This window comes from Neophocaena asiaeorientalis, unplaced genomic scaffold (assembly GCF_003031525.2).
Source record: "Neophocaena asiaeorientalis asiaeorientalis breed wild unplaced genomic scaffold, Neophocaena_asiaeorientalis_V1.1 scaffold108, whole genome shotgun sequence".
NCBI lineage: Eukaryota > Metazoa > Chordata > Mammalia > Artiodactyla > Phocoenidae > Neophocaena > Neophocaena asiaeorientalis.
Genome location: NW_020173770.1, coordinates 5,533,506 through 5,560,847, shown reverse-complemented (window position 1 = coordinate 5,560,847; position 27,342 = coordinate 5,533,506). Strand labels below are relative to the sequence as shown.

The 27,342-nt window shown below is 40.3% G+C and overlaps 1 protein-coding gene across 1 annotated transcript; it reads left to right on the top strand.

The window, feature by feature from the left end:
- Nucleotides 1–26,594, top strand: ABRAXAS2 (abraxas 2, BRISC complex subunit). Its single transcript, XM_024751579.1, has 9 exons — nt 1–109; nt 4,458–4,548; nt 8,338–8,374; nt 10,973–11,039; nt 17,723–17,913; nt 18,771–18,890; nt 19,805–19,889; nt 21,483–21,597; nt 24,435–26,594. The coding sequence occupies exons 1-9, from the start codon at nt 11–13 to the stop codon at nt 24,902–24,904; spliced, it is 1,275 nt and encodes a 424-aa protein (XP_024607347.1). The 5' UTR covers nt 1–10; the 3' UTR covers nt 24,905–26,594.
- The last annotated feature ends 748 nt before the right edge of the window (nt 26,595–27,342 follow it).

The following is a 27,342-nucleotide window of genomic DNA, read 5'->3' as shown; positions in this document are numbered from 1 at the left end:
TCCGCGGGGCATGATGGGGGAGTTGGAGATTTCCATCATGGCGGCTTCCATTTCGGGCTACACCTTCAGCGCTGTGTGTTTCCACAGCGCCAACAGCAACGCCGACCACGTAGGTGCTGGGCCCCCCGCCGCGGCTGCTGGGGCCTCTAGCCTCGGTCTCAGGCCGACGCCTGTGGCCAAGCTGGGATCACTTGCGGCTCGCCCCCCGGGCTGGCCCGATTAACTGATGACCCGGGAGGCTCCCGCCGCCAGCGAACTCCTGCTGCCCGGGGCCCTTCGCCCCCGAGATGGGCCCCCTCGCTCGGTGCCTTCCGCCGCCTGGCCGTCCCGGGACGGCAGTCTCCCGTTTGGCAGAGCTTTCCCAGCCGGCCACCGACAGTGTCAGGAGTCGCTTAGTGGAAACCGAGCGCCTGCCCCTCCCTGAGAGTCAGGCTTCTAGACTTGCGAGGGGAGTCTGGGGTCGGGAAGGAGCCGAGAGACCCGGCTTTAGTCTAGGAGCGCAGACACCCAGCCGCGCCCGCTGGTCTGACAGGTTGTTGTGGGCTGCGACGAGGGAAACCGTGGCTGTCACTATTCGTACTTGTTAGATACGATCGTGTGTTTTCTTCTCCTCGATGGAAAATGGAGATGTAACCAGGAGTGTTAGGTGTAGGGTCTCTTTGCCTTGAAGTTGCATGTTCAGTTCCTTGGCGAAGGTTCTAAGACCACGGAACTAGTCGCAGTGAAATAGGGAAGTGACAGGCCTACGTATGAATGATCGGAAATGCATTTTTAATGTCACTGGCTTCTGGATGGAAATTCTTTATGAAACTAGATAATTTTTATCTTTAAGTAGTTGCCCACCAAACTGAGGGATTGTTTTAAGTGATTTTAGTAGTGAATTATTGAAGTTCATTAAATAAACGTAGTGGGGGGGCTGTTGTGGTTGTGTAGTCATCACAAAGCAAAATGATACACTGCTGAAGAAGGAACTGGACTTGGTTTCACTTCTGCACTCCTTGCTTCCATTAATAAAAACTGATTTCATGTAGAGGTGGTTCCATTAGTAAGTTGAATGGCATTAAATTATTGTGCTGTTCCTCGCTTCAGTTTGATAGTAGAGATTAAGGATAGGAGTATACACAACACGGGTTTCTCCAGAGGCAGCTCCTGTCTCTGGACACTAACACCTTTGATATTGCAGACAGATATTTAATAATGTAATGCAGTTCCATGTAAAGGTAGTTTGTGGCACTTCTAGTGTCCTGTGGAAGTATTAAATATGGTTCACAATAATGCTTCTTAACCTTTCTAGACCTTGGGGTGCCTAGTAATATCACAGTTTATGTATAAGGCAAAATTACTGTAAGAATAAGCAACCTGTTGAAAAGTGGATAGTTTCTTTACAAACTGCAATGAGACAGCCGTGTTACTTAGATTGTTATTAATTTATTTCAAGAGATATCTCTTTAATATCTGTGCTATGCCAGGCATGGTGCTAGACTTCACAGAAATTTTCACCAGTGACAATAGTTTGCAACTTGTGTCTTATACGAGGATACCTGCTTATATTAACCTTGCCACAATTATATAAGTGGAATACTTTAAAGTAATTTCAATTTCATATATTTTAAAGTTGAAGAACCAATAATTTGTTTTTGTAGTATATTCTTGTTTTGCCCTGGCAAGAAATTAGTTTAAAACCACTCATTTCAGTAGAGTTGGAGTTAACAGACTTTTTCTGTAAAGGGCCAGACAGTAAATATTTTAGGCTTCATGAGCCATGTGGTCTCTGTAGCAACTACTCAGCTCTGCTGTTGTAGGGAGAAAGGAGCCATAGACAATAAGTAAATTAGGATGACTGTTTCCAATAAAACTTTACTTATGGACACTGAGATCTGAATTTCATATAATTTTCACATGTCATGAAATATTCCTATTTTCTATTTTTTTTCAACAATTTAAAAGTGTAGAAACTTATTCTAAGCTTGTAAGCCATACAGTAGCAGGCGTTAGGCTGGGTTTAGCCCACACAGTATAATTTGCCTACTGTTATAAGGTAACAGTGGCTCAGATAATCCAGACCAGTAGATAAATAGGCATTCATGTTATGCTCGGCTTTAGAATGTCTTGATGTCACTGTTGACTTTTTCAAACTGAGGCCTGTGGTAGCAATGCCAGATAAAATATAGGGCACCCAGTTAAATCTGAATTTCAGATAAATAGTAAATAATATTTTAGTATAAGTATATCGCATTTATTACATAAAAATTATCCATTGTTTATCTGAAATTCAAACTTAACTGCATGTCCTGCATTTTTATTTGCTAGGAATCTGTAGATACGTTCTTAAAGTCTAAAGTTCTATAGGAATTTTAAATTGTATTTTCCACTTTGATTAAAGAAAAAAGTTTTTAACTTGTTACAAAGACAAAGCTTGTTTTTTGTAATAAGAACTCATAACTGAAAGACTTTCATAGGTTAAAACAAGCTTCTTTAGTCTGTGTTTTCCAGATTAGTAGTCATGGACTTTAGCTCTGAGAGAGGTTTCTTTTTGAAAGAGGGGTGTGTATATTACTAAAGTTTGAGAGATGCCTTGTACATGATGATTTGGGATTTTAGGACACTCCACTCACCTTATCCAATACAAAAGCTATGCTGAAAAACATCTGTTTCTCCCTCCTCACCCCCACAGATTCCAACTGGGATTTTTTTTTTTTTAATATTTATTTATTTATTTTTGGCTGCGTTGGGTCTTAGTTGCAGCACTTGGGACTTTTTGTTGCGGCGTGCGGGCGTCTCTCTAGTTGTGGCATGCGGGTTTTCTCTCTCTAGTTGTGGCACATGGTCTCCAGACCTTGTGGGCTCTGTAGTTGCAGCGTGGGCTCTCTAGTTGTGGTGCACGGGCTCAGTAGTTGCAGCACATGGGCTTTGTTGCCCCGCCGCATGTGGGATCTTAGTTCCCCGACCCGGGATCAAACCCGTGTCCCCTGCATTGGAAGGTGTATTCTCAACCACTGGACCACGAGGGAAGTCCCCTGGGAATGTTTTTAAACTAGGAAGCTTCTTTAATTGATTAGAAGGGTCAACCTAGAATGGAAAGGACATTGTTTCATCAAATGTATTCAAGCAGCATTTATTGAGCACCTCGTGTGTGCTGGGCACTGTACAAGGTGCTGAGATACATAGTGATCAAGCACAGAGTCCCTGCTCTTGTGGAGCTTATATTTTAGTAGGAGCAGGCAGTTGTTAATACATATAAATGTGAAATATGGCAGATAGTGAGGAGACTAAGAAGAAAAAGGATGCAGGGTAAAGGGAACAGTGTCCGGCGGACGCTGATTCTGTTCCAGTAGCCAGGGAAGGCCTCTTGGATGAGGCGCTATTTGAGTGAAGAGTGGAATGGAGGGAAGGAATAAGCCATGTGGATGACTGGGGAGGGGGAGTCTGGGACAGCCAATTAGTTCACCACCGACAGGGAAGTTATTTTGACATTTAGAGTGTATGTTCTCCACCTGTGCTTGTGCTGAACACTATAGCAAGTGCTCAAAAACAGTAAGGTTATATGCTGAGTAATCCAGAATTGATGATGGTGGTATATGTTCTCCAAAGGTATAAATAAATTTACCTCAGCATTTATTAAAGAAAAACTTTAATGTAATGTTAAATTTATTTGCTGGAATGCTCATTTCCCACGCCAGCCCATACAGGAGTGGTTAGGTTGTGCATTGTGTCAACTTCTTTGTACTTTTATCATTAGCAATGTTTTTTTGTGTGTTTTTTTTTTTATTTATTTTTGGCTGCGTTGGGTCTTCGTTGCTGCACGTGGGCTTTCTCTAGTTGCGGCGAGCGGGGGCTACTCTTCATTGCGGTGCGCGGGCTTCTCATTGCGGTGGCTTCTCTTGTCGCGGAGCACAGGCTCTAGGTGCACAGGCTTCAGTAGTTGTGGCGCACGGGCTTAGTTGCTCCGCGGCATGTGGGATCCTCCTGGACCAGGGCTCGAACCCGTGTCCCCTGCATGGGCAGGCGGATTCTTAACCACTGCGCCACCAGGGAAGCCCCCATTAGCAATGTTTTTAAAACGGTGGAGTAAATTACATGCTGTTTCAAGAAAACAACCTTGGAATATTTCTGCTTCCTGAGCTTTTTTAACATTGGGTGTTACACTTAGTAGGATTTAGGTGATGAATTCACTCTCCTTATTTTCAACTTCAAAAAAAAACAGGGTTTTAGGGGAAGGGATTAAAATAATATTTCATCTTGTCAGGAAATCCTTTTTTCAAACAATCCAGTTAATAGCCAAATCTCAAATTGCTTTAGTCTTACTTGTTGGTTTGTGGATTAATAGTTTACGTGGCAGACTTATTTGGATTATTGTTAAAGTTATTATAAAAAATAACAATGTCCTCGATTCCTCTTAATTCCAGTAAAAATCCCTTTGATTTTTAGCTGCAGCTATTTTCTTCCATTGCTTTCAGGAAGGATTTTTGCTGGGAGAGGTAAGACAAGAGGAAACCTTTAGCATCAGCGACTCCCAAATCAGCAGCACAGAACTTCTGCAAGTCATTGGTGAGTGAGTTTATCACGGACCTTAGAAATACTCTTCTTGTATATATGCTGCTTGTTTTGTTCTTTGGCCCTTAACTGATTTGAACCTAATGGTAGATTAAAAGAGTACATAGAGAAGCACTGAAGTCACAATGCCAATTATTTGCACTAGTAAGTGATGTGAAATGTTTTTATAAGTCAGTGTAAACTCACAGTGTGTAGCTATAAGTTCAGGTATCCTGTGAAGCCATCCCTGACCCACTGACTGGTCTGACCTATGAATGGCTGTGTGGAATTACACGTGATAGTCTCTTCACAACCACAGTGATCCTCGAGTTTGCACCTCGGGCTGTGCCCATTGTCAGCATCACCTCACACTATAATGAAAGCACGTGTCGTGCTGGTCCTTCCTGGAGGGATCCGGCAAAGATGTTTACACTTGTTTATAGGAGATGTTTGTTAAACCTACACAGCCTCTGAGGAGTAAGCCAAACAGTCGATTTGGGGGCGATTGCTGGGGCAAACGAAGGAGCATTTGTAGGTTCACCCGCCCTCTCTGGAGCAGTCTCCTTTCGATAAAGAAGGATCGTAGTCCTTTCAGCTGCACCTCCTCGAGCACTTCACCGAAAAGCATATCCTGATACTCAAAGCAGAGCGGGGGTCATTTTATTCATTTATGCAGCCAACAATTATTGAAGAACGTCCCTGCGAGAGGCATTGTGCTGGGCAATGAGAGGAATGTCCGATGCATCCCTGCCTTCCAGGGCTGTGGGGAGGATAAGACGAGCGTACAGAAATACCAGAGAGTGCAGGACGAGGGCTGTCAGGAAGGAACAAAGAAAATCTCATGAGTTGGGGGAAAAAAAAACCCACTGCTAGTGGGTTAAATCAGTAAAGACACCATACGGGAGGTAAACTTAGGGTACATTCAGGGGATCCCAGTGCAGGGAGTGCATGAAACTTACAGGGAGCCTGGCCTGTTTCTGTGTGACTAAAATACAGCCTGTGTGAAGGTGAGTGGTTTGTGGTTTGAAGTACTGCTGGGAGGTTAGGTTATGATGAGACCAAATCATCAACTTCAGCCTGTTCTCCTAGCCTTCTAGTACCTGGGCTGGAAGGCCGGGTGAGGACTGAGGTGGTTGGGATTGGAGGGAAACGAGACAGCTGTTTCCTCAAGAGCCAGACAAGCCACCTCCCCACAATATACTGACTTGCTGAAAAAATACCTGATATACTGCTGCATGGCTGTTCTTTCACTGACGGTTTATTTTTGTGTTTTGTTTTGCTTAACTCTTTAAAATCCTAAAATAGAGAACTTGGTTTCGTTGGCCATCTGTGCAATTATTCATTGTTTGTGCTTGGGTTTTCAAAACTAATGCGGTATATGCAGGTTTGCCAGATAGACCTGACAGAAAACCGTGCGAGAAAGAGCTCTCTTGCCTGGTGTGACCACAAAAGCAGCATTTCTGATGAACGTTCTGGCTGTTTATTTATCTTTAAAGAAATAGAATGGGAAAGTAACTAAAATTCTCCAGCGTAGTGTACTGTATCTTCGATTCATACACCTTCCGGTTCTTGCAGTAGATACCAGTTTCCGTGGTACTGTAGATACGGAGAAGAACCAAAGAGAGTCCCAGTTAATGCAGTGCCATGACAACCTTCTTTTGCTGTATATGTTTAATTTATTAGCTACATTCAATTCGTTGTTTGAAATAGTCACAGATCTCGTGAACAGAGTATTTGCTAGTATTATCTTAAATGTATTATTATCATTGTAATATTTTTCTTTTAAAAATAAATACATATTAGAAAATGTAAACCAAGGACTCTGGAAAACCTGGATTGAAAGGCAAAACATTAGGTAATGTGCCATGAGAAGTATTCCATACCACTAGTGTGAAGAAATTTTCTGGCACAATTTAACCACCAGAATAAGATATTTTAAATAAAATAAATTGACCAAATTTCTTATTTGTTGAAAATGTCTGAATCCACACACTTTCCTTGACTCTACACAATAAGGAGGACTTTATATGGAATATCACATTTTGAACACTTGTTTTGAATACATATTCATTTTTAAAGCTGTGCTCACTCACTTGAAGCGGAGTCGTCCGCTCTTAGTGCTGGGAGCGGTCAGGAGGCAGCAACAGGGAGCTCCCTTAGTTAATAAGGTGGTGCAGCAGCAGTTACCGGAAAGAACGGAAGGGGGAAGGACAGGAGCTGTTCAGCTCACCCACCAGCAGGAGAAGCAGAGACAGGAAGCTAGGCAAGCACAGCAGTACGTCCCAGTGGGGATTTTTACAGAAATGCGGGCAGAGATGCCATGCGTACGTGAAGAGGGGTCCACCGCACGGATGAGCTCTGGAGGCTTCAGAGACTCTAGAATCCGAGGCAAGCCTGCCCTGCCTCCCCCTGCTTCCAGAAGTCTGTCTATCAGCTATCGTGCCCGCCACCTTCATTCCAATCTGCACCTTATTGTGTTTGAGAGCATCCCCTTGTTTTCTCCGCGGAGTGCTTAGTTAGGTATTGCAAAATCTTGTAAGAGAAAGCCTTAGCTTCCTTTAGAAAATACCACATGATGTCTAGAGCATATCTTCAACATGCTTCTAATCCACCTTGCAAATCAGGAGAGGAGTCTGCTGGGGTGGGTTGATGACAGGAATGTATATTCAGAGTTCAGAATTTACTCCAGGGATTTTCTTGAACAAAATATTCTTTCCTTTAAGGTAGAAGAGTTTTTTTTTTTTTCTTTTCCCTGAACTCTAGTTGACATTTTTACTACAGACATTCCATATTCTAATTACTAACAGTATCTCTGAAATAACTTCTGGTGGTATACCGTGTCATTTTTGGTGATAAAAGAAGGAAATATTTCCAGATGAGGTTTTCTTATTTGCATCACTATGTCGACAGTTATACTAGGGAAGTGAGCTTTTCATTCCTGTGGAAGTACTGGCATCTCTGTCTGTGTTTTGGCAGCACTCACATCAGTACAGAAGCCAATGGGCATAGCCTGGTGTCCTTCAAGGTTGTGGTTTCATTTTAATTGAGTTAAAATTGCAGACTGGAACAATGTGGCTGTGGCTTTATAAGCAGCAGGTGATGATTTCCTGTCCAGGAGCATGTTGTTAATAGAATTGAGTGGTTAATTAGTCCCATGGTCTTATAAAGCAACCCAGACCCTAAGCCCCCTGATGAGCTTGAAGAAATTGTTCTCTATGATTAATCGCCACAATCTTTTAGGAAGCCGTTTGGATCTGCCTTATAAATGACTGTTTCCCTCGGTACTGAAAATCTTTGAAAGGGTTAATATACTTCCAGAGTTTCCGCCCTTCCCCTTCAAAACACCTGGCCCAGTTGTCCTGCGTTGTTCGTAGGTTACTGATAGTAGGGTGGTAAGGCCTTCCTTTCCCCAAGCTGTCCTCACAGCTCTTACCCACCTTGATCAAATGCTTCCAGGCATTGATTCCTTTTTCCTCTTGGGCTTTGTTTAAATAGGTAAGATTGAATGAGGGCACACAATAGCTGCCTGTTCCTGAATAAAAGCTTTCAGATGTGTGCTCATCACACCTGGACAAATGGACCCAGAACTTTCATTCACCAGTCTACTTTGTCCTGAGAATGTGTGCCTGGGTTTCAGTGTTAAAAAGACATACTGCCCTCACTAGTGTACACACTGTTCGGGAGAGGAAAACTGTCTTTTTATTGTCTGAGATTTTGGTTAAAAATTTTTTTTAAATCCTGAACTGTTTTATAGTTGTCTGTATCTTTGATTAACTGAGATGTATTTCCTCTTTCTAATTACAGAAATCCACAACCATCAGCCTTGTTCAAAACTTTTTAGGTAAGCCACATCCTTCTTTGTAGCTTTTTGTCCTTATTAAAAGATTAACTGATTGAAAACTAGTGAATTTAGACCTGTATGTGATTATGGCTGTAAAGTTATAACTGAGGGCATCCAAATTCACTTATTTTTTGAGTGCCAGATGTGTGTGTGGCACTGTGTTAAGTTAGGAAGAGGGGAAGGCAGACAGTATAAATCTTGGCCTCAGTGGTTTAGAATGGAAGCCTTTATGCCAGCCCCTCTAGCAAGGGCTCTTCATCCATAGAGAAGGAAGTTAACCAAGGATCGCATATAGATAAAATAATTGGTGTTGTTAAGAGGGATAAAAAGTGTTCAGTGTTCAACTTTAAAATGTAAGGAAAGGGAACATAAAACCTACTTTTTTGTGTTTAATATACACCAGTTGAATATTATTACCAACTAAAGGACAGAAAGAGAAAAAGACAGGAGGAGAGATGTTCAGAGGGAGAAAGCAAAGGACAGAGAGACTGACGGAGGCCAAGGTGAGGGAGAAAGGGGCCAGCATCTCCCACACACTGGACTTCTGTTCCCCAAACCGCAGTCCAGGCCTCTGTCTGCTTTCTCAGCCCCAAACCCTTCCGCCTGATGGCAGGTATGATGAGCTCCACTCTGTGTTTCGTAAAACTCCCTGAGGCCCTATTCTTCTACTTTCCCAAGAGCCAGGCCAATACTTTCCTTGCATTGCTGCTCATACTAGCCGGATTCGGCGTTCTTGGTCAGCACTTCCTTCTTTAACACCTGCCCACCCCTTGTGCCTGGCTGTTCCTGCTGTGTGTTCCCTGCAGCTTTCACCCTGACCCCGCTCCCATTCTCAGCTGACCCAAACACCCAGTCCCCTTGCACCCAAGAACCCATGGGGACTTGTGCCATGTTCACCACCCACCTTACCCCCACCCCTCCCGTGCACACTTGCCCATTATTTCAGAGGATTGTTACCTGTGAACTAAGCCTCAAAGTAGCTGAGAACCTCATCTCTTAGATTTACACATAACTGAAAGAGGAGCAGGAAGCAAGACAAGGAACCAGCAGTTCATTTGAAAAGAATCTCAGAGCAAATGAAATGATTCAGGCCCTGCTCCACACACAGCCTCTGTCTGGGTCAGAATGGGTCCTGTTTGGCCCTGACCATCTAAAGCTTTGTTAGATGTGCCCTGCCCTGCCCTTCTGAGGATTTCCTTAAACCACTGTCAGCAAAGTAGTACCAGAACGTAGACTCATAATTTAAATCATAGACTCATAATTCTTAGAACTGATAGAAATCTTAGAAATCATCTGTCTACTCCAAAATCTTTATTTTGCAAAAAGGAAATGGTGGCCAGGTAGGTTAAAGTGACTTGCCCAGGATCATACAGTGAGAAGCAGAACGGAGCTGGAGCTGGTATCTCCTGACTCACAGTTCAGTGTTTTTACTATAACTTGAACTCCTTCCTGCCTTATAGGCCTGGGCTTATGGTGGTAGGAGGAGGGGAGGAGGGTGGCATGCCTAAAACCATGACCAGGGGTAGAAAAGCCCACACATCATTATGCCTGGACTGCTCATCATGGGATTCAGGTCAGATTGGTCTCATTTAAGGGTGAGTGCATTCAGTTTGAAGCTGGTCAGACCTTGCTTCAAATCCCAACTCTTCCATCTACCAGTTCTGTGATTTGGGGCAAGTCATTTAACCTCAGTATCTTTATCTAGAAAAATGGGAATAAAACACATTGACTGGGACTTCCCTAGTGGCGCAGTGGTTAAGAATCCGCTTGCCAATGCAGGGGACACGGGTTCGATCCCTGGTCCTTGAAGATCCCACATGCCGCGGAGCAACTAAGACCATGTTCCACAACTACTGAGCCTGTGCTCTAGAGCCCGCGAGCCACAACTACTGAGCCTGCGTGCCACAACTACTGAAGCCCGTGTGCCTAAAGCCTGTGCTCTGCAACAAGAGAAGCCACCGCAATGAGAAGCCCACACACCACAACAAAGAGTAGTCCCCGTTCACCACAACTAGAGAAAGCCCATGCACAGCAACGAAGACCCAACGCAGCCAAAAATAATAAATTAATTAATTAATTTTTTTAAAAAAACAAGAAACATGTTGACTTGTTGGGCTGAACTAGTACTTATCTCCCAGCATTGAGGCAAGGATGAAATGAATTAACACAAGGAAGCATGCAGCTGAATGTCTTATTAAGGATTCAGCAAATACTCATTTCCTTTCTTCATTTCTCAGAAAATGAGCTGCTGTGTTCTTTTTTTCCCCATAGGTAATTGATAATTAGAAACAAGGAAAAGATGTCACAGCCATTTGAAACCACACATTTTATAATTACTTGCTATCAGCTCCTCCCACTTATGGAAGTAATACCCTTTGAATGTAGCAGTCTCTTGAGTAGTCTTTGATGCAAAAGATACCTCATATCAGTAAAGCATTTAGATTGTTTTCTCTTTATATACCTATTGCAGACAAGCAGTTGTATCTTTATTACCAACTTTTAGGGTTAGATGACCCATAGACACATGTTACTAAGCATATTCATGTCAAAATACTATGTGATTTTAATAAAATATTTTTTCTCTTAAAAAAAAACCAGTTTTTATGACTATGCAAGCAAAGTTAATGAAGAGAGCTTGGACAGGATTCTTAAAGATCGGAGAAAGGTATGTTCTATTTGTCACCCAGTCTGATTTGGAAATCAATCCTTATCACCCAAACTTAAAACCAGAAATGAATGTAAAATGAAACAATGAGATTTGATGTTAATATATAAGAATTCTGTTGAGTAGATTTTAAAGGTAAATTGCAAATGTGACACGATGTTTACAGTATATCAATAGAACAAAATTTGGATATTTAGAGTGATTCCATTATGCAAAAGTCAGAAGAAAAAAAAGAACATGAGCTATAATCTAGAAAGTTGACATTAGTTGAGTTGATTCTGGGTGGTTCTATCTTCCCATATGTAATTTAAAAAATAGTTTTGCCAACATTTAATACACATACATTAATTTTATAAGGAGGGAAAATATTTTTTAACGATACAAATTGCAGTCAAACATCTTTAGATATGTTACTCCTTCAAGTTCAATTAACAGTGAACATAGATGTTTTTCTAAAAGGTCATGTGTTTATCATTTCTGTCAGCATATGCATGTGATGTTCTGAATGTGTATACATGGTAAGCAAGTCTGAACAGAATTGAAAATGAATCAAAGCTTTATTGCTGCAGCACTGTCTGATGGTCTCATTTATAATTTACTGTACCATGTACGGGGTTTACTTTTTTACCTTGGTATATTAATTCCAGGAAATAGATTGGTCACCAAACCATCACTGGAGGGAAAAAAGTACCAATGAAAGTTTTCAACTTATCAAACAGAAAACAAAATGCCTTTGTTTAGAAGCATGTATTATTTTAAAAAAAAAAAAGCTTTAAAAAGATTACCTGTGCATAAAAATAATCAGTGTGGGATTCCTAAGGTGTCTGAAGAAGGGCGTCAGAAGTAACAGTGCAGGGCTTCCCTGGTGGCGCAGTGGTTGAGAGTCCGCCTGCCGATGCAGGGGACATGGGTTCGAGCCCTGGTCCGGGAAGGTCCCACATGCCGCGGAGCAACTAAGCCCGTGCGCCACAACTACTGAGCCTGCGCTCTGGGACCCGCTATCCACAACTGCTGAGGCCCACGTGCCTGGAGCCCGTGCTCCGCAGCAAGAGAGGCCACGGCAGTGAGAGGCCCGCGCACTGCAATGAGGAGTGGCCCCTGCTCACTGCAACTAGAGAGAGCCCGCGCCCAGCAGCAAAGACCCAACGCAGCCTAAAATAAAAAAGAAATTAAAAAAAAAAAGAAATAACAGTAAGAGTAGATCAACAGCCTTTCCAATGTACGGACTCTCTCAGTACCACTGTCGGACGTACAGGCAAAAAGGAAAGCAGGTAAGATCACAGGAAAAATGGGAAGTGTGAGGGATAGGTCTGAAAAAAGGGCAGTGGTTTTGAGGGTGATAACAAACTCAGGAAGTGCTCGGTATTAGCAGAGAGTCTAACACAGTCCCCTGCCCAAGTGGGAAAGTGGGTTAGAGCAGCCACAGGCATCACGGTCCAGCTCCCCCATTTTCAGTGACTTGCCTGAAGCATACATTCTGGGATCTCCTAGCAGTCCATATTCATCCCCCAGCCACCACCTTACTTCCTCATTCCATTTATTTTCGTATTTTAGATAATGAAGCTTTATTATACTTTCTAAAACTAAAATTTATTCCCTGAAAATTCCTATTGAAGCACAGTTGCCTAGAGCACTCACTTTATATTAAATTACCAGGAAATTTTTTTAATAGATGAAAAAAATTTAAACTGAAAAACATGAATAAAGAATATAAACAGGGGCTTCCCTGGTGGCGCAGTGGTTGAGAGTCCGCCTGCCGGTGCAGGGGACACGGGTTCGTGCCCCGGTCCGGGAAGATCCCGCATGCCGCGGAGCGGCTGGGCCCGTGAGCCATGGCCGCTGAGCCTGAGCGTCCGGAGCCTATGCTCCGCAACGGGAGAGGCCACAACAGTGAGAGGCCCGTTTACCGCAAAAAAAAAAAAAAAAAAGACTATAAACAGGAAATTCACAAAAGAAAAAAGAAATCCAGAAATGTCCAAGAAGTAAATGGAAAGATGTTCATTCTCAATTAGGAAATGCAAATTGAAGCACGTAATGCTGGGTTTTTGTCCATCCAATTGGCAGAAGTATAAAAGGATTGCTAATATCCAGTGTTGGCAAGATGGTGGGAAATGGGGAAGCTGTAGTTGGTGGGAATGTAAGTTGATAGAGACATTTAGGGGGAGAGTTTCGCAATAACAGAATTTTAAATATGGAGTTCCACTTCTAGGAATCTGGCCCAAGTAAACAAAAGCATCTAGGCACAAAGGTATGAAAAGCTGGCATTATTGAACACTTTAACTCTGTGCCAGGCAGTATTCTAAGCACTTTCCAGGTACTGACACATTTAATCCTTGTAACAGCGCTGTGAGGCTGTTATCATCACCCCCATTTTATAGTTGAGACAACTAAAGATAAATAACTTGCTTAAGGTTGCGAGCAGGAAATGTTGGCGCCAAGGTTTAAACGCAGCAGTTTGGCCTTTTAATCCAGCATACGAAGATGTTTGTTGTATCTTTGCTTAATAGTGAGAATTTTGAAAGCAATCTAAGTGTCCACCAGGAGGAATGGTTAAGTAAATTATGTTGGTACCTCCATGCTATGGGATATGAAGCAGCCATTAAAAAGAATGAGGGAGGCTCTCATGAATGACATAGAAAGATCTCGAAGTTAAATGAAATAATTTGAGCCTGTTTTTTATAAAAACAAAAGTTTGAATGTTTAAATGTACAGAAAAAGATCTGGAAGGAAGCCAACCAAACCTAAAAGTGGTTACTTTGAGAAAGGGAGCAGAGATGCTGCTGAGGAAGGGAGACTTTATGTGATAAGGTTTTTTTAATTGTATTTTACATTGAAAATAAATTGAAAAAAAGAAAGGAGCTCTACCATGTAGTTTTTTCAGTAGCAAATAGGGACACATTTCCAAATTAATTTGGGGAATTTAAAATTGGATTTGCTAATTTACTATGCTGTTTTATATTTTGGTTGTGTATTAAAATATAATCATGTTGTATTTTTAAAAATAAAAACAAACAAATAAATAAATAAATAAGTAAAATTGGATTTGCTGTTTTGAGACACAGAAGACCAATCACAGGTTGTTAACCGGAGTTAACTTCGCTTTTCCTGGGGCCAAGATTCTGAAAAAAGCTGATCTTCAGTTTTGATTTTGTAGAACTTTGTGCTAAAACTAATCTTTATATTTTCTTTTGCAATTAAAGACAGGAATTTTTTGCTTCAATTTACTTGGAAATTATGTTTTATTTTCCATGGAATTTGTTAAAGGCAAGGACCACATTTTATGTTCATTGTATTTCCTATGGCACCTTATACATAATATAAACTCTTTAAGGATTTTTTTTCAAATATCCAAATTTCTAGCCCCCAAACAAAGATGATACATAATGTTTAGACTGAAAATCTTTAGAGTTGACTCTAGTTTGATTTTTTTTTTCCTCCAGAAATGGTACAAAGTTGTATCTTCACCTCAAAAGGGTTACAGTAGTAGTTACAAAGGTACATTTAAAAGTTAGGCTTAAAAATACATATGTACTTTAAACAGTATCTGACATACAAAAAATATTTTTAATTAATATCAGCTCTTCAAGAAAGTGCTGATGGAACTGTTTTAAAAACTGACTCTTTGCTAGGCAGGCTTCAAACCTAATGTATAATTGAAAAACCCTGGGAGTTCCCTGGTGATCCAGTGGTTGGGACTCTGTGCTCTCACTGCCGAGGACCCTGAAGGCCCGGCCGGGTTCAATCCCTGGTTGGGGAACTAAAATCCCACAAGTTGTGCAGGGAGGCCAAATAAAAAACGAAAGAAAGAAAAATCCTAAGAACTGGACGCAAGTTCAGTAAGTTGAACTCATATAAAATAAGTACATAATAATTTTAAAAGTTCCCTAATGGGTCCTAAAATTACCCATTAGAAAACACAAGCTAATAAAGATTTTTGTCACAATAGCAATTAATGTATAAAATACATAGAAATATGTTTACTAAAAAAAGTGTGCCTCTAAATATAGAAACTCCACAACATTGCTAAAACATTAAAAAAAAAAAAAAAAAAAAGGTTGGGTTTAAGATAGAGGCTAATGTTTTTGGTACGAAAAATCCCCCAATAGGTGCAGCAAGGTTGCATTGGTGTGCTCAATTACTGCTCTGGCAGAATTCATATTGTGTTTGCAAAGTTTCAACCAGCCTCAGGTTTTGGGCTCAGACCAAAAAAGCAAGTGAGAGGAGGACTTCTGCCTTCTTGAAAGCACCTGCTCCGAAATAGATAATGATAAACATAACTGTTGTCTTAATATCATCGTAAGCCCAAAAAGAACAGAACTTGATGACAAGATGACAAGTGTGCCCAGTATTGGAGATAATTGCTTTGGATCCAGAAGATGTAAGTGAATGTCTAGCACAGAGAGTAGAGAGGAGAGTCTTTGTGAAATATTGTCTGAAACTTTAGCAGAGATAAGGTTTTTGTGAAAGATATTCATTATTTTTTATCATGGCCCAAACATAGTGTTCTCTTCCACATCAGTGACCTCATTTCTCAACAGCATTGCAACCAGCTTGTTAGCTCTAAAAGGTAGAACTGTAGACGTCGCCAATGTGAATTATTTTGGCATGTCATCTTTCGTTGATCAGGATGAAGGGGGTTATCTTTTTAGCAAATATCAAATGAATAAGTTGATATCCAAAATAAATTTATAAGCCTTCCCGCTTCTCTGAAAATACAAATGGAATAAAACAATTACAGTCAGTATAAGTGAAAAGCATTAGTACCCATCCAGTAGCCACTTGCAAGATTCTTTAGTCAGCGAGTATTTCATAAGAAGAATCCATGTGCTGAGCACTGCTTAGGCCTCTGCAGGAATGCAGGGGTGTGTGAGATGCGCCCGAGTCCTGCAGAGGAGCTAATCCTACATTAAATACAGAGTGCCGAGACTCAGAGTGAAATGTGCCGTGCTCTTTGGCGTTAGTAGCTCTAGCCAGTTGATAATTTTTGTTACCCACTTTTTTTTTTTTTTAAGGAAAACTACTTTTCACTCTTTTATGAGCAACACTGTGTGAATAATGTGGAATTTTAAAGTTAGTGTAGTACAGTGGAAAAAGACAGGCAAAGAGGTTCCAGATCTTGGCTGTCACTCATTAGCTCTGTGACTTTGGACAAAACATCTCTTTTATAAGATTTGCACTGTCAGAAGTGTTTGGGTTTTCTTTATATTTAAAGAATATCAGAATTAATTGCTTTAATATAATTGGAATTATGCTTTATTTTCAGCAGTACTCCTTAAGGGCAGGAACTGTTTCTTTGCTGCCTGTAGTTCCTTGCATGTGATACGATCTCAGTGCAGAAAACTTTACTCACCTCCCAGGGTTGTTGGGATACTTAGTGAAAATATTTGTAACATAGCTAGCTGAAGGTCTGGAACAGGGGCTCAGTAAAGGTTGGTTGACTTCCTTCATTTGTGAAAGTGCCAAAACATAATCTAAATTTACTGTTAGTTTGAATATGACACTAACAATTTTAAATTACTTTGATTTCTCAAAACAGGATTTTCACTCAAAGAGTTTGGTTTTTTTTTTTTGCGGTACGCGGGCCTCTCACCGTTGCGGCCTCTCCCGCTGCAGAGCACAGGCTCCGGACGCGCAGGCTCAGCGGCCATGGCTCACGGGCCCAGCCACTCCGCGGCATGTGGGATCTTCCCAGACCGGGGCATGAACCCGTGTCCCCTGCATCGGCAGGCGGACTCTCAACCACTGCGCCACCAGGGAAGCCCAAGAGTTTGTTTTTTAAAAAGAAGCTTATGAAGATTATTCTTCTTATAAAGAATTAACTTAATTGTCTCTACAACAGAGATTTTCAAACTGTAGTATGCATAAGAAAAAACTTAAGAACTTATCTTAAATTCAGGTTCCTGGGTCTACCCTTAGAGGTTGTGATTCTCCAGGTTTGGGTGGGGCCCAGGAGCATTTTAGGGAGCTGCCAGATGTCTCTTAGGCCATGTGTCTCCCAGATGTCCAGCAGATCACATTATGAAGAATATTCTTCCAAAGAGCCTATAAGTTTAATTCACTTACCAGTTTAAGTTACAGTGTAGTCAGAACTGACAAAGCTAAACTTTTTAAATTGTTGTATTGAGGTATAATTGACATGTAATAGACTATATATTTAGAGCATATACTTTGATACGTTTTGATATATGTATACATGCATGAAACCATTATCAGAATAAGATGATGAACATACCTATCACTGCAAAAGTCTCCTCATGCCCTTTTCTGATCCCTCCTTCTCACCCCTCCCAGGTCACCCACTGATCTGCTTTATGTCACTATAGATTACTTTTTATTTTCTAGAATTTTATATGAAATGGAATCCTATAGCATATGCTATTATTATTATTATTTTGGGTCTGGCTTCTTTCGCTCAGCATAATTATTTTGGAATTCATCTGTGTTGTATTTGTTGGTAGTTTGTTCCTTTTTCTTACTGAGTAGGATTCCAGTGTGTGGATACACCACAGTTTATTTAGCCATTGACCTGCTGATGGACAATTAGGTTGTTTTCAGTTTTGAGCTATTGCACATAAATCTGCTGTGAACATTTGTGTACAAGCATTTGTGTGGATGCATTCAGAATTAAATTTGTAAGATTTCATGCAACTTTTAATACTTTTTGTCTTCTGTTTTTGTTGCAGAAAGTTATTGGGTGGTACAGATTCCGGCGAAACACACAGCAGCAGATGTCGTACAGAGAGCAGGTTATTCATAAGCAGCTCACCCGCATCCTTGGGGTGCCTGACCTCGTCTTCCTTCTCTTCAGCTTCATCTCCACCGCCAACAATTCCACTCATGCTTTAGAATACGTTCTCTTTAGACCAAATCGGAGGTAAATAAAGCATTCCCACCAGCCTCACATAAATAGGAAAGATGTTGATACAAGTAATTGAAATTTATGACTTTGAAAATATACATTTTATAGCATCTTTAAAGAAAAGTGTTTATAACTCTCCTTTAGCTAGTTTTCTTTGTGGTTAGAGAAGGTATTTTCCTTTCAGTTAGTTATATAAATTAAAATTGTTTTTGAATCAAGAAGCATTAGCAAGACATTAATTATGCATCAATTCTTATAGGAATAAACAGCTAGAAATCATCATTTGCTTCTCCATAATCCATTTTGTAGAAATACAGTTTTATTGCACTGTAAGTCTGACTGTAATTTTGAAACATAGATTTCAAAGACAAAATTGTAAAATTGATCCACCTGCTGGTTCATGAGGGTTCTGCATTGTGAACTTGCTAAAGCAAAAAAAAAAAAAAAATCATATGATCACGGTGTCTGTCTGTAAACAACAGAAAGGGTTCCCTCCAGAATTTCACTTGTAGTAGAATAAATTAGATCAATAGCAGTGAAAATAATTATTGTTAAATAGCCATTTGCAAGATTTCATTAATTAATCAGGTTCTTGAGCACTTAAAACCTCCTCAGCGCTCTGTCAGTGGCTGCGGAGAGGCAAAGGGTGTATAAGATGTCACCCCTGCCCTTGAGGAGTTTACAAGTGAGTTTCTACTTTAAGGGAAGGGAAAAAATTGCTAATTCAACTAACCCTAGGCTGTCTGTGGAAGTAGGTTCTCTGTGAGACCTTCAGTTAGTTCCCAGTGCAGAGACTCAGGCTCCTATTGGCAGGACCCCTTCTTCAAGTAGAGCAGTGCTTTCAACATGATATCTCTCAATCTTCCCTGCAGGTATAATCAAAGGCTATCCCTTGCTATTCCCAATCTAGGCAACACTAGCCAGCAAGAGTATAAAGTGTCTTCAGTGCCAAATACTTCTCAGAGTTATGCCAAAGTTATTAAAGAACATGGGTAAGTCGAAAGGTAAAATGAATGTTTTTTCCTTTCTTTTGTTAACAATATGTTTATGGAGACTTCCCTGGAGGTCCAGTGGTAAAGAATCCGCCTTCCAACGCGGGGAACGTGGGTTTGATCCCTGGTTGGGGAACTAAGATTCCACATGCCGCAGGGCAACTAAGCCCGCGCGCCACAACTGCTGAGCTCACACGCCTCAACTGGAGAGCCCGTGTGCCGCAAACTACAGAGCCCACGCACTCTGGAGCCCGCGCGCCACAACTAGAGAGAAGCCTGCACACCGCAACAAGGAGCCCGCACGTTACAATGAAGAGTCTGCAACGAAAGATCTCACATGCCACAACGAAGATCCCTGGTGCCACAACAAAGACCCGATGCAGCCAAATAAATAAATAAATATTCTTAAAAAACAAAAAAAAAAACCCAATATGTTTATGGAGAAGTGTGACATCGTTTGATATAACATTGAAAAATCCAGTAAGGTAATTACTGGATTACCTTAGTAGACCACTACTACTGTATATCAAAATCTTATGCTTATTGAAAAGATAGTTTACTTTTATCGATATTTATTTTTTTAATCATTTACCACGATTTTTTTTTTGCAGCTGATACAAAAGTTTGGATAGAGTATGTGTATTTCTGAGGTTCTGAGAGCTAACTGTGGTCACTGAAAAATATATAGAGTGAGCTAGGAAAAAATAACACTATTATTTTTCAGTTGTCTCGGTAACATGGATTCTCTTTTCTTTCTCCTGTAATTCTAGGGGTATGGGCATTATTGCTTAAACATTGTCACTGTGAATTTGTAGCATTTACGTTATAGATAAAGGTAGAAATGATGGGAAAGTGCCTTCCAGTTCACGGCAGTTCTAATCACTTGGTGAATCTTTTTTCTGTTTGTCTTCTAGTACTGACTTTTTTGACAAGGACGGAGTAATGAAAGACATCAGGGCGATTTATCAGGTTTATAATGCACTTCAGGAGAAAGTGCAGGTAACTGGTTTATTTACTATATTCATCTTATTTATATTGCCCAAATCTTTTAATTCTACTTTAATTTTTAATAATCTCCCAACTGACAAGTGAATTGTGGTCCAAAAATCAGAATGTGCTCTCCCAAAGCGATATAAGATGTATGGAGTAGTTGCTCATGTCAGTCTATGAAAGCTGGTCTCACTCATTATGTGCCTTCAGTGGAAACTCTGAAGTACAGAATTAATATCACTCTTCTAAATACTCATGACCTCTTTAATGACAGCTTTTTTCCTGGGGAAATGTATTCCGAATTTAAAGAAGTATTGCTAAGAACACAGCTGTCCCATCACTTGTACTGTAAGTTGAGACTCACCCAAAGGCACCCGTAACTCAGGACAGCTCTGCTTCCTAATTCTAGTTCACTCACTCTGTCCGCAGCTGCCTCCACTGTGTGGGAAGATGCAGTGGAGCCTGTTCATTCCTCGGCAATCATGCAGCAAATATTTATGGAAACATCTACAAGCCAGATCCTGAGCTAGGTGCTAAGAATACTTTCCCACGTTCTTTTCATCATCCCCAAAGTGTTCTTAGGAGTAATTTGTTCTAAAACCCTAAGAACAAAAGAGCCTTTGAGGACAAGGAGAGTGGTAGGGCTGAGGAAGCTGTTCCGGGTCTGGAGAAAGCCTAGCTTTGAGGAGGAAGGCCCCGTGGCATAGAGAGAGGAATGAAGGCAGCTGCTGAAAAAGAGGAAGGCAGACTGAGTTCAGCCTGGGGCAAAGAAGAACGCATGCAACGGGCAGTTTCCAGTGTCAGTTCTCCAAATTCGGGTCACGGTTACCCATAGCAGCATAGGGAACTTAATACAGCCTCACTCACTGGTGACCAGCCCACTTTCAGGCAGTTTCTGGTATTTCTGCTATGGAAGGAACATGTGGTGAAAAACAGCTTTGTGTCCTGAATTCATGACCGTGCTCTTTTCAGACTATCAGCACTGTCTAAGGGACTTCAAAATGGCTGTCATACATTTCATTGACTGTTGATTAAGGCCTGCCCTGCAAACACCAGTATCACGTCCGGTGCCCTGATAGGAGTGGTTACATTACATTGATACGGTCTCAAATGGTTACCTTTTATTAAATCTTGACTTTGAAACTTTTCTTTTTCAACTTTCCCTAATTATAAGTAGTTTCTGTTAAATAAATCTATGTTTCATCTGATGTTTGATTGTTGATTATAAATAAGAGTTGAAAGTATCTCATTCCTGTCTTTTGTTCATCCTTGTATGCCAGACTGGTATCAGAAATTCCCTTTTCATATCAATAAAGATGAGTAAGAAAGGGAAAAGATGAACTCTTTCCCTTCTTACCCTTCTTCTTTAAGAATGTATAAGCTAAATAGCATAATCATCTTAACGTAATTAAGAAAGCAGTTCAGTGAGTAACAACAGTATTGGTCTCTGGGACCTTCATGGTTTTGTTCTACCTTAGGTGTCTGCTTTTTAACTGGATGAAGTGTCTGGACTCTTCCCAGGGTTATAATCGATGCTGTCTTTATGAAATGCCTTGTGCTTGGATTTGAAACTAATTGTTCTTGTTGTCATTTTTCCCTCAGGCAGTGTGTGCAGACGTAGAAAAAAGTGAGCGAATTGTTGAATCTTGTCAGGCAGAAGTGAACAAATTAAGAAGACAAATCACTCAGAGGAAGAATGAAAAGGAACAAGAAAGAAGTGAGCCTCCTATTAATTTTACCACTCAGAATCAGGGAAGTGTCTGGTTTTAAACATCAGATTACATAATAAATCACATGCATTCTTCTACACTCATCAAGCTCCAAGTTAGGCTGCTTGGAAGAGGGCATTCACTTGTCTTTAGACTTTTCCAGAAGGGAAGTACGGTTTTTCATGGTGTCCCTCTCAAGTCTCTGAAACTGGAAGAAAAAGAAGACCAAAGGTAGAAAGGCTGAAGCAAGTTACAATAAATCCTGAGAAGTGATATGATCTATGTACAGTGGATGTGATGTTTCTTACTAAGTTAACCCTGACATGCCTTGCACATAGGGACTGTGTCCTGTGTTCATTGGAACCTCATAAAAGAGCTACCTAAAATTCTCTTAACTTTACATTTGATTCATGGGCAGGGTCTCAACAAAGACTTTAAATGTCTGGTTTTTGATAGCAGTGGATGACTGGATATCATTAAGCTAAGGAACCAGCTGGTTGAATGAGAATTAGGCCCAAGAATCTATTATATTAATTCCAGCATGCTAACAGACATATTTGCTACAATGCCACCAGATTTTTTTTTAATTTATTTTTTTATTGAAGTATAGTTGATTTATAATGTAGTGTTAGTTTCAGGTATACAGCAAAATGATTCAGTTATACATATATATATATTATATATATATTATATATATATGTATATATTCTTTTTCAGATTCTTTTCCGTTATAGGTTTTATTACAAGACATTGAACATAGTTCACTGTGCTATACAGTAGGACCTTGTTGATTATCTATCTTGTATATAGTAACGTGTATCTGTTAATCCTAAACTCCTAATTTATCCCCCCACCCACCCTTTTCCTCTTTGGTAACCACAAGTTTGCCTTCTGTGACTGTGAGTCTATTTCTGTTTTGTAAATAAGTTCATTTGTATCATTTTTTAATATTCCACATATAAGTGATAACATGATATCTGTCTTTCTCTGTCTGACTTACTTTACTTAGCATGATAATCTCTAGACCATTCATTTGTATCATTTTTTAATATTCCACATATAAGTGATAACATGATATCTGTCTTTCTCTGTCTGACTTACTTTACTTAGCATGATAATCTCTAGACCAATCCATGTTGCTGCAAATGGCATTATTTCATTCTTTTCTATGAATGCCACCAAATTTAACATTTGTAAGTAAAATCTATAAAATGTATGGCAAATAATATCAAGTGTAAAAGAGATAAGGGTATAACTAGCCTTTTCTAATTTAATAAGAATATTTGTAAACAAATTATAATTTATATTTCCAGGTAAATGATGTCTGATTCATTTCTACTGTTACATTATTCTAGAAATAATCAGAAATACAGACAGGGATTTCTGCACAAGAGCATTAATCACAACTTTATAATTACAAAATCTTGGAAACAACCTGTTACAGTAATTGAATAAACAACAGTAGAATAGTTGAATACATTTTGGTATATCTATATAATGGAATATTGTACAGCCATTGAAGCAAATTTTTAATGACATAAGATAATATATAATCTTATATGAAAATGCCAGGATATAAAACAGTATAAACATATTATCTCAGCTCTTTTTTTTTTTGTGGTACGCGGGCCTCTCACTGTTGTGGCCCCTCCTGTTGCAGAGCACAGGCTCCGGACGCGCAGGCTCAGCAGCCATGGCTCACAGGCCCAGCCACTCTGCGGCATGTGGGATCTTCCCGGACTGGGGAGCGAACCCGTGTCCCCTGCATCGGCAGGCGGACTCTCAACCACTGCGCCACCAGGGAAGCCCTCTCAGCTCTATTTTAAATACATGTATACAGGGACTTTCCTGGCGGTCCAGTGGTTAAGACTTTGCGCTTCCACTGCAGGGAGTGCAGGTTCGATCCCCGGTGAGGGAACTAAGATCCCACATGCTGTGGCAAACAAACAAATAAATAAACAAACAGACATACACACACAAAGCTCGATAATAAAACTAGAATTCAGAAAAGTTGGGGTGCCTGACACCTAAAGTTTCTGTCTTTTAACCCCAAATCTTGTGCTATTTTCACCAATATTTCAACAGTGTTATCTGGGTGATAGAATTGTGGGTGATTTTTTTGTTTTTCTTTTCTAAATTTTGTACAGATCATTTTTATAATATTTTTTAAATGTATTTAAAACAATTTAAAGGCCATAGGCTCATAGATGTAGGGCTGTTTCTGTTTTACCACCATAAAAATGCAGTAAAATTATGGCCTATTATGTAGAAAATTGGGCACCTAACCCAGGACTTTGAACTTTTAAGGAGAAAGAGATGTTTAAGAGTATTGTGACAAGTTGTTGGCAAGAAGTATTTTTTTTGACGTGAGGCCTGTTGAGGAAAAATTAACGTTCAGATGACTGCCGAGGACGGTGAGGACTGTTGATTTTATCCTCTGTCCCCCCAGTCTCTGAGTACAGTAAGCAACAGGTGAGGGAAACAGCACCAGATCTGGAGTTAAGAGACCTGTGTTATGAGTATCAGGGCCCCACTTCTAGCTGTTCTCTTAGTGAAGTCCCTTAACCTTTCAGAGCTCCGGTTCTTTGCCTGTGTAATGGAAACAATAACATTAGTGATGACAGTAGTACTTCAGAGAGCTGTTTGGAGGCTTAAGTGACTTAATGTATAGAAAAATCTTTTGTAAATTGTGAAATACTATGCAAATGTAAAATAATTCATAGTAGTAATAAATTTCACTTCTTTGTTGCTATTTTCCAGAACAATCAGGTTGAACATTTAACGTATTGAAATGCAAAGCTGTGAAAATACAGAGCGTTACAGTTTTCTTCCTCTTTTCATCCAGGATTGCAACAGGCAATGATAAGCAGACAGATGTCATCTGAAAGTTTGGACCCCGCGTTCAGCCCTCGGATGCCCTATCCTGGGTTTGCAGCTGAAGGCAGAAGTGCACTTGGAGATGCAGAGGCCTCGGATCCTCCTCCCCCTTATTCTGATATTCACCCAAATAATCAAGAAAGTACTCTGAGCCATTCTCGCATGGAAACTAGCGTCTTTATGCCTCGACCTCAAGCCGTGGGCTCCTCCAATTATGCCTCCACCAGTGCTGGACTGAAATATCCTGGAAGTGGGGCAGACCCTCCTCCTCCTCAAGGAGCAGCCGGAGACAGTGCTGAGGAATCAGACGACAGTGATTATGAAAATTTGATTGACCCTACAGAGCCCTCTAATAGCGAATACTCACATTCGAGGGATTCTCGACCCATGACGCATCCCGACGGGGGCTCCAGGAACACTCAGACCTCCCCAATTTAACTAAACGAAAGAAACTCTCCACTTAGCAGTGTTCATTGCTCACTGAGAGAGTTTTTTTGAGGACTTAATCTTGGGAGAGAACTTCTTTCTCAGACCCCTGGACTCCCCAGGACAAGCGCTTTTGGGCACAGAACTTGTAGGAGCCTCACGTCCACGGGTCCTCGCCTGCGGACTCAGTGTGCAGGTTTCACGACAGAACCATTAAGATAATCAAGTTGTCCTGATCCTGGTGCGATTCATGGATGTACTGGTAAATATAGGCAAAGAGAAACTTCTCAACGTAGTTTCTGTTCTTTAAAGTAAATTGGAAATTAGAGACTGAGCACAATTAGTCTATAAATGTTCTATAAATCAAAACCTTACCTCTTGCACTATCATGCCTTGAAATTTACTTTTTCAAAGGGAAACTAGTTTAGCAGCAGCCTTCAAAGAACCTTCTTTCTATGATGAGCCAAATTCATCTCTGCCAGAAAAGAAATTTTGATAATTCCAAGAAGCCTGATTGGAACAAATCAGACGTGTACCTTCTTTTGTCTGCATGACTTTGTGAGATCAAAAGAGAGGGCTTTGTTTCAACTTTTTTCTACTAGCCTGATAAGTATTGCCACTTAAAATGGTTGCCTTTAAAAAAAAATGTAGAAATACTAATTACCAGTAAGTAATCATCCAAATAAGTATGACATGAAATAAATGACTTATTTTTCTTTTGGGGAATTACAGTGACTGCTATGTTGCACTAGCCACACTTATGGTCTCTGTTCTAGAGTCTTAAATGAAGGACACACAGCAGTATAACAGAAAGGAGTTATGTTCCAGACCTGAGTTTTATGATGAACAGATTCCAGACACAGTGGATTTAGCCAAGTTCATACGTAAGGAAATAACTCGTTTAGATCTTCTGATAAATCCTAGTGTTAGTTTTATTTGTGGAAGAAAGACATTTAATAAACTGTTTGGGAATCTCGATTATTGAATAAAGCTTCATTTTCAGTCTGAATAACCATACTTTTTTGAGTTGACATTTGGAAGATAGCTGTGGAATGCGTAGAGACTTTCCGTTGGGATGCACTTACATTTTTATTTAATTACTGCTTGTTTTCTAGTCTTAGGCCCAGAATGTGTGAAACCACTAAAGACATTCATGAGAATGATAGGCTCCTGGTTTGGAAATGACAAGACCCCCTCCCCCCATTTATGGCGGGATTAGCCCGTGAAGCTAATGCCGTGGATTATAGCTGCCTTTCCTTTGGACTAGTTAAAACCTGTCAGAATAAGGAAGTTGTTAAAGAGGCTTAAGCTCCAGGTTCTGGAAAAGCAGTTTCATTTTGTAGGAGTGAAGTTTACTCTAGTCTGACTGGAAATGAAATGCTAAAACTGCCATTCTTCAGATATCTACTGTATGGGGTCTGTATCTTCCTACTCTGCAGTTTTGTTGGCCTTATACCACTGCCATTTGATTTGAAATGTTGCAGACCGCTGTATCTGCAAATGTGTTCCAGTGTTTATCAGCTCCCTTCTAGCGGCTTCAGCACCAGTGTGAATTTAATTTTTTTTTTTAAGTGCCATCACCATCTCTGTTCAGATTTTGACATTCAGGAAAATATTTTTATTTTTATGCCATTCCGAAACCTACAATGTATATCTGACAAAGCAGTTAAATGTGACAATAAAAACTTATTTAATCGTGGTACTATTGTTTTAATGTCTGTCTCAACACCCGGCAAGGTCTTGCTTAGTTTACTCATTCTAGCTATTCTTAGTTGACATCATACAGTTTTTTAAAAGGCATGAAAACTCACCTCCATACAGATTTTTTTTTTTTTAATCTGACTGGTTTCAGGGGAAATCCAAGAATAAAATTTACTAAAAGGTTCCTGTGGATTTCAAGAATGTGTTGCATATCAAGTTATCCAGAGGACTGAGGATCAGTTGAGTAGAAAATTGAACCTTAGTTCCCAAAAGGCACCTTTCATATAAGAACCGATCTTGTTTGAAGAGGTTGCTCAGCCGAATCACCTACTGATTGAGATGTTATAGAATTTGGTGCTCCTAGAGTGTCTTTGGAATTACGGAATCGCCTTAGAATGAGTGTCTGCTGGCTAACAAGTATCTTCTGGGTTCTCTGGGGGCCATGCCAGGTTAGTGCTGTATCTCTTCCAGAGTCCAAGGTGATAGGCTTCTTTCATCAGGATTTTAAAATGGGGATTGTAGCCTTTTAGGATTCTACTCTATGTCTCCTCCAACTAATTTAGAGAAAAGAAGACTGGATTCTTTTAACTTACTTGAAAGTCTGGAAATGCTTATTAACATGTTGTAATTGGCTTTTCTGGAGAAGGATCAAAACGTAGAAACAGAAATCTCATCTCCAAACATTCAAATCCTAATTTAAAATTCTAGACACTGTGGGGCAATGACCGTAACTGCTTTAATAAAAAGAT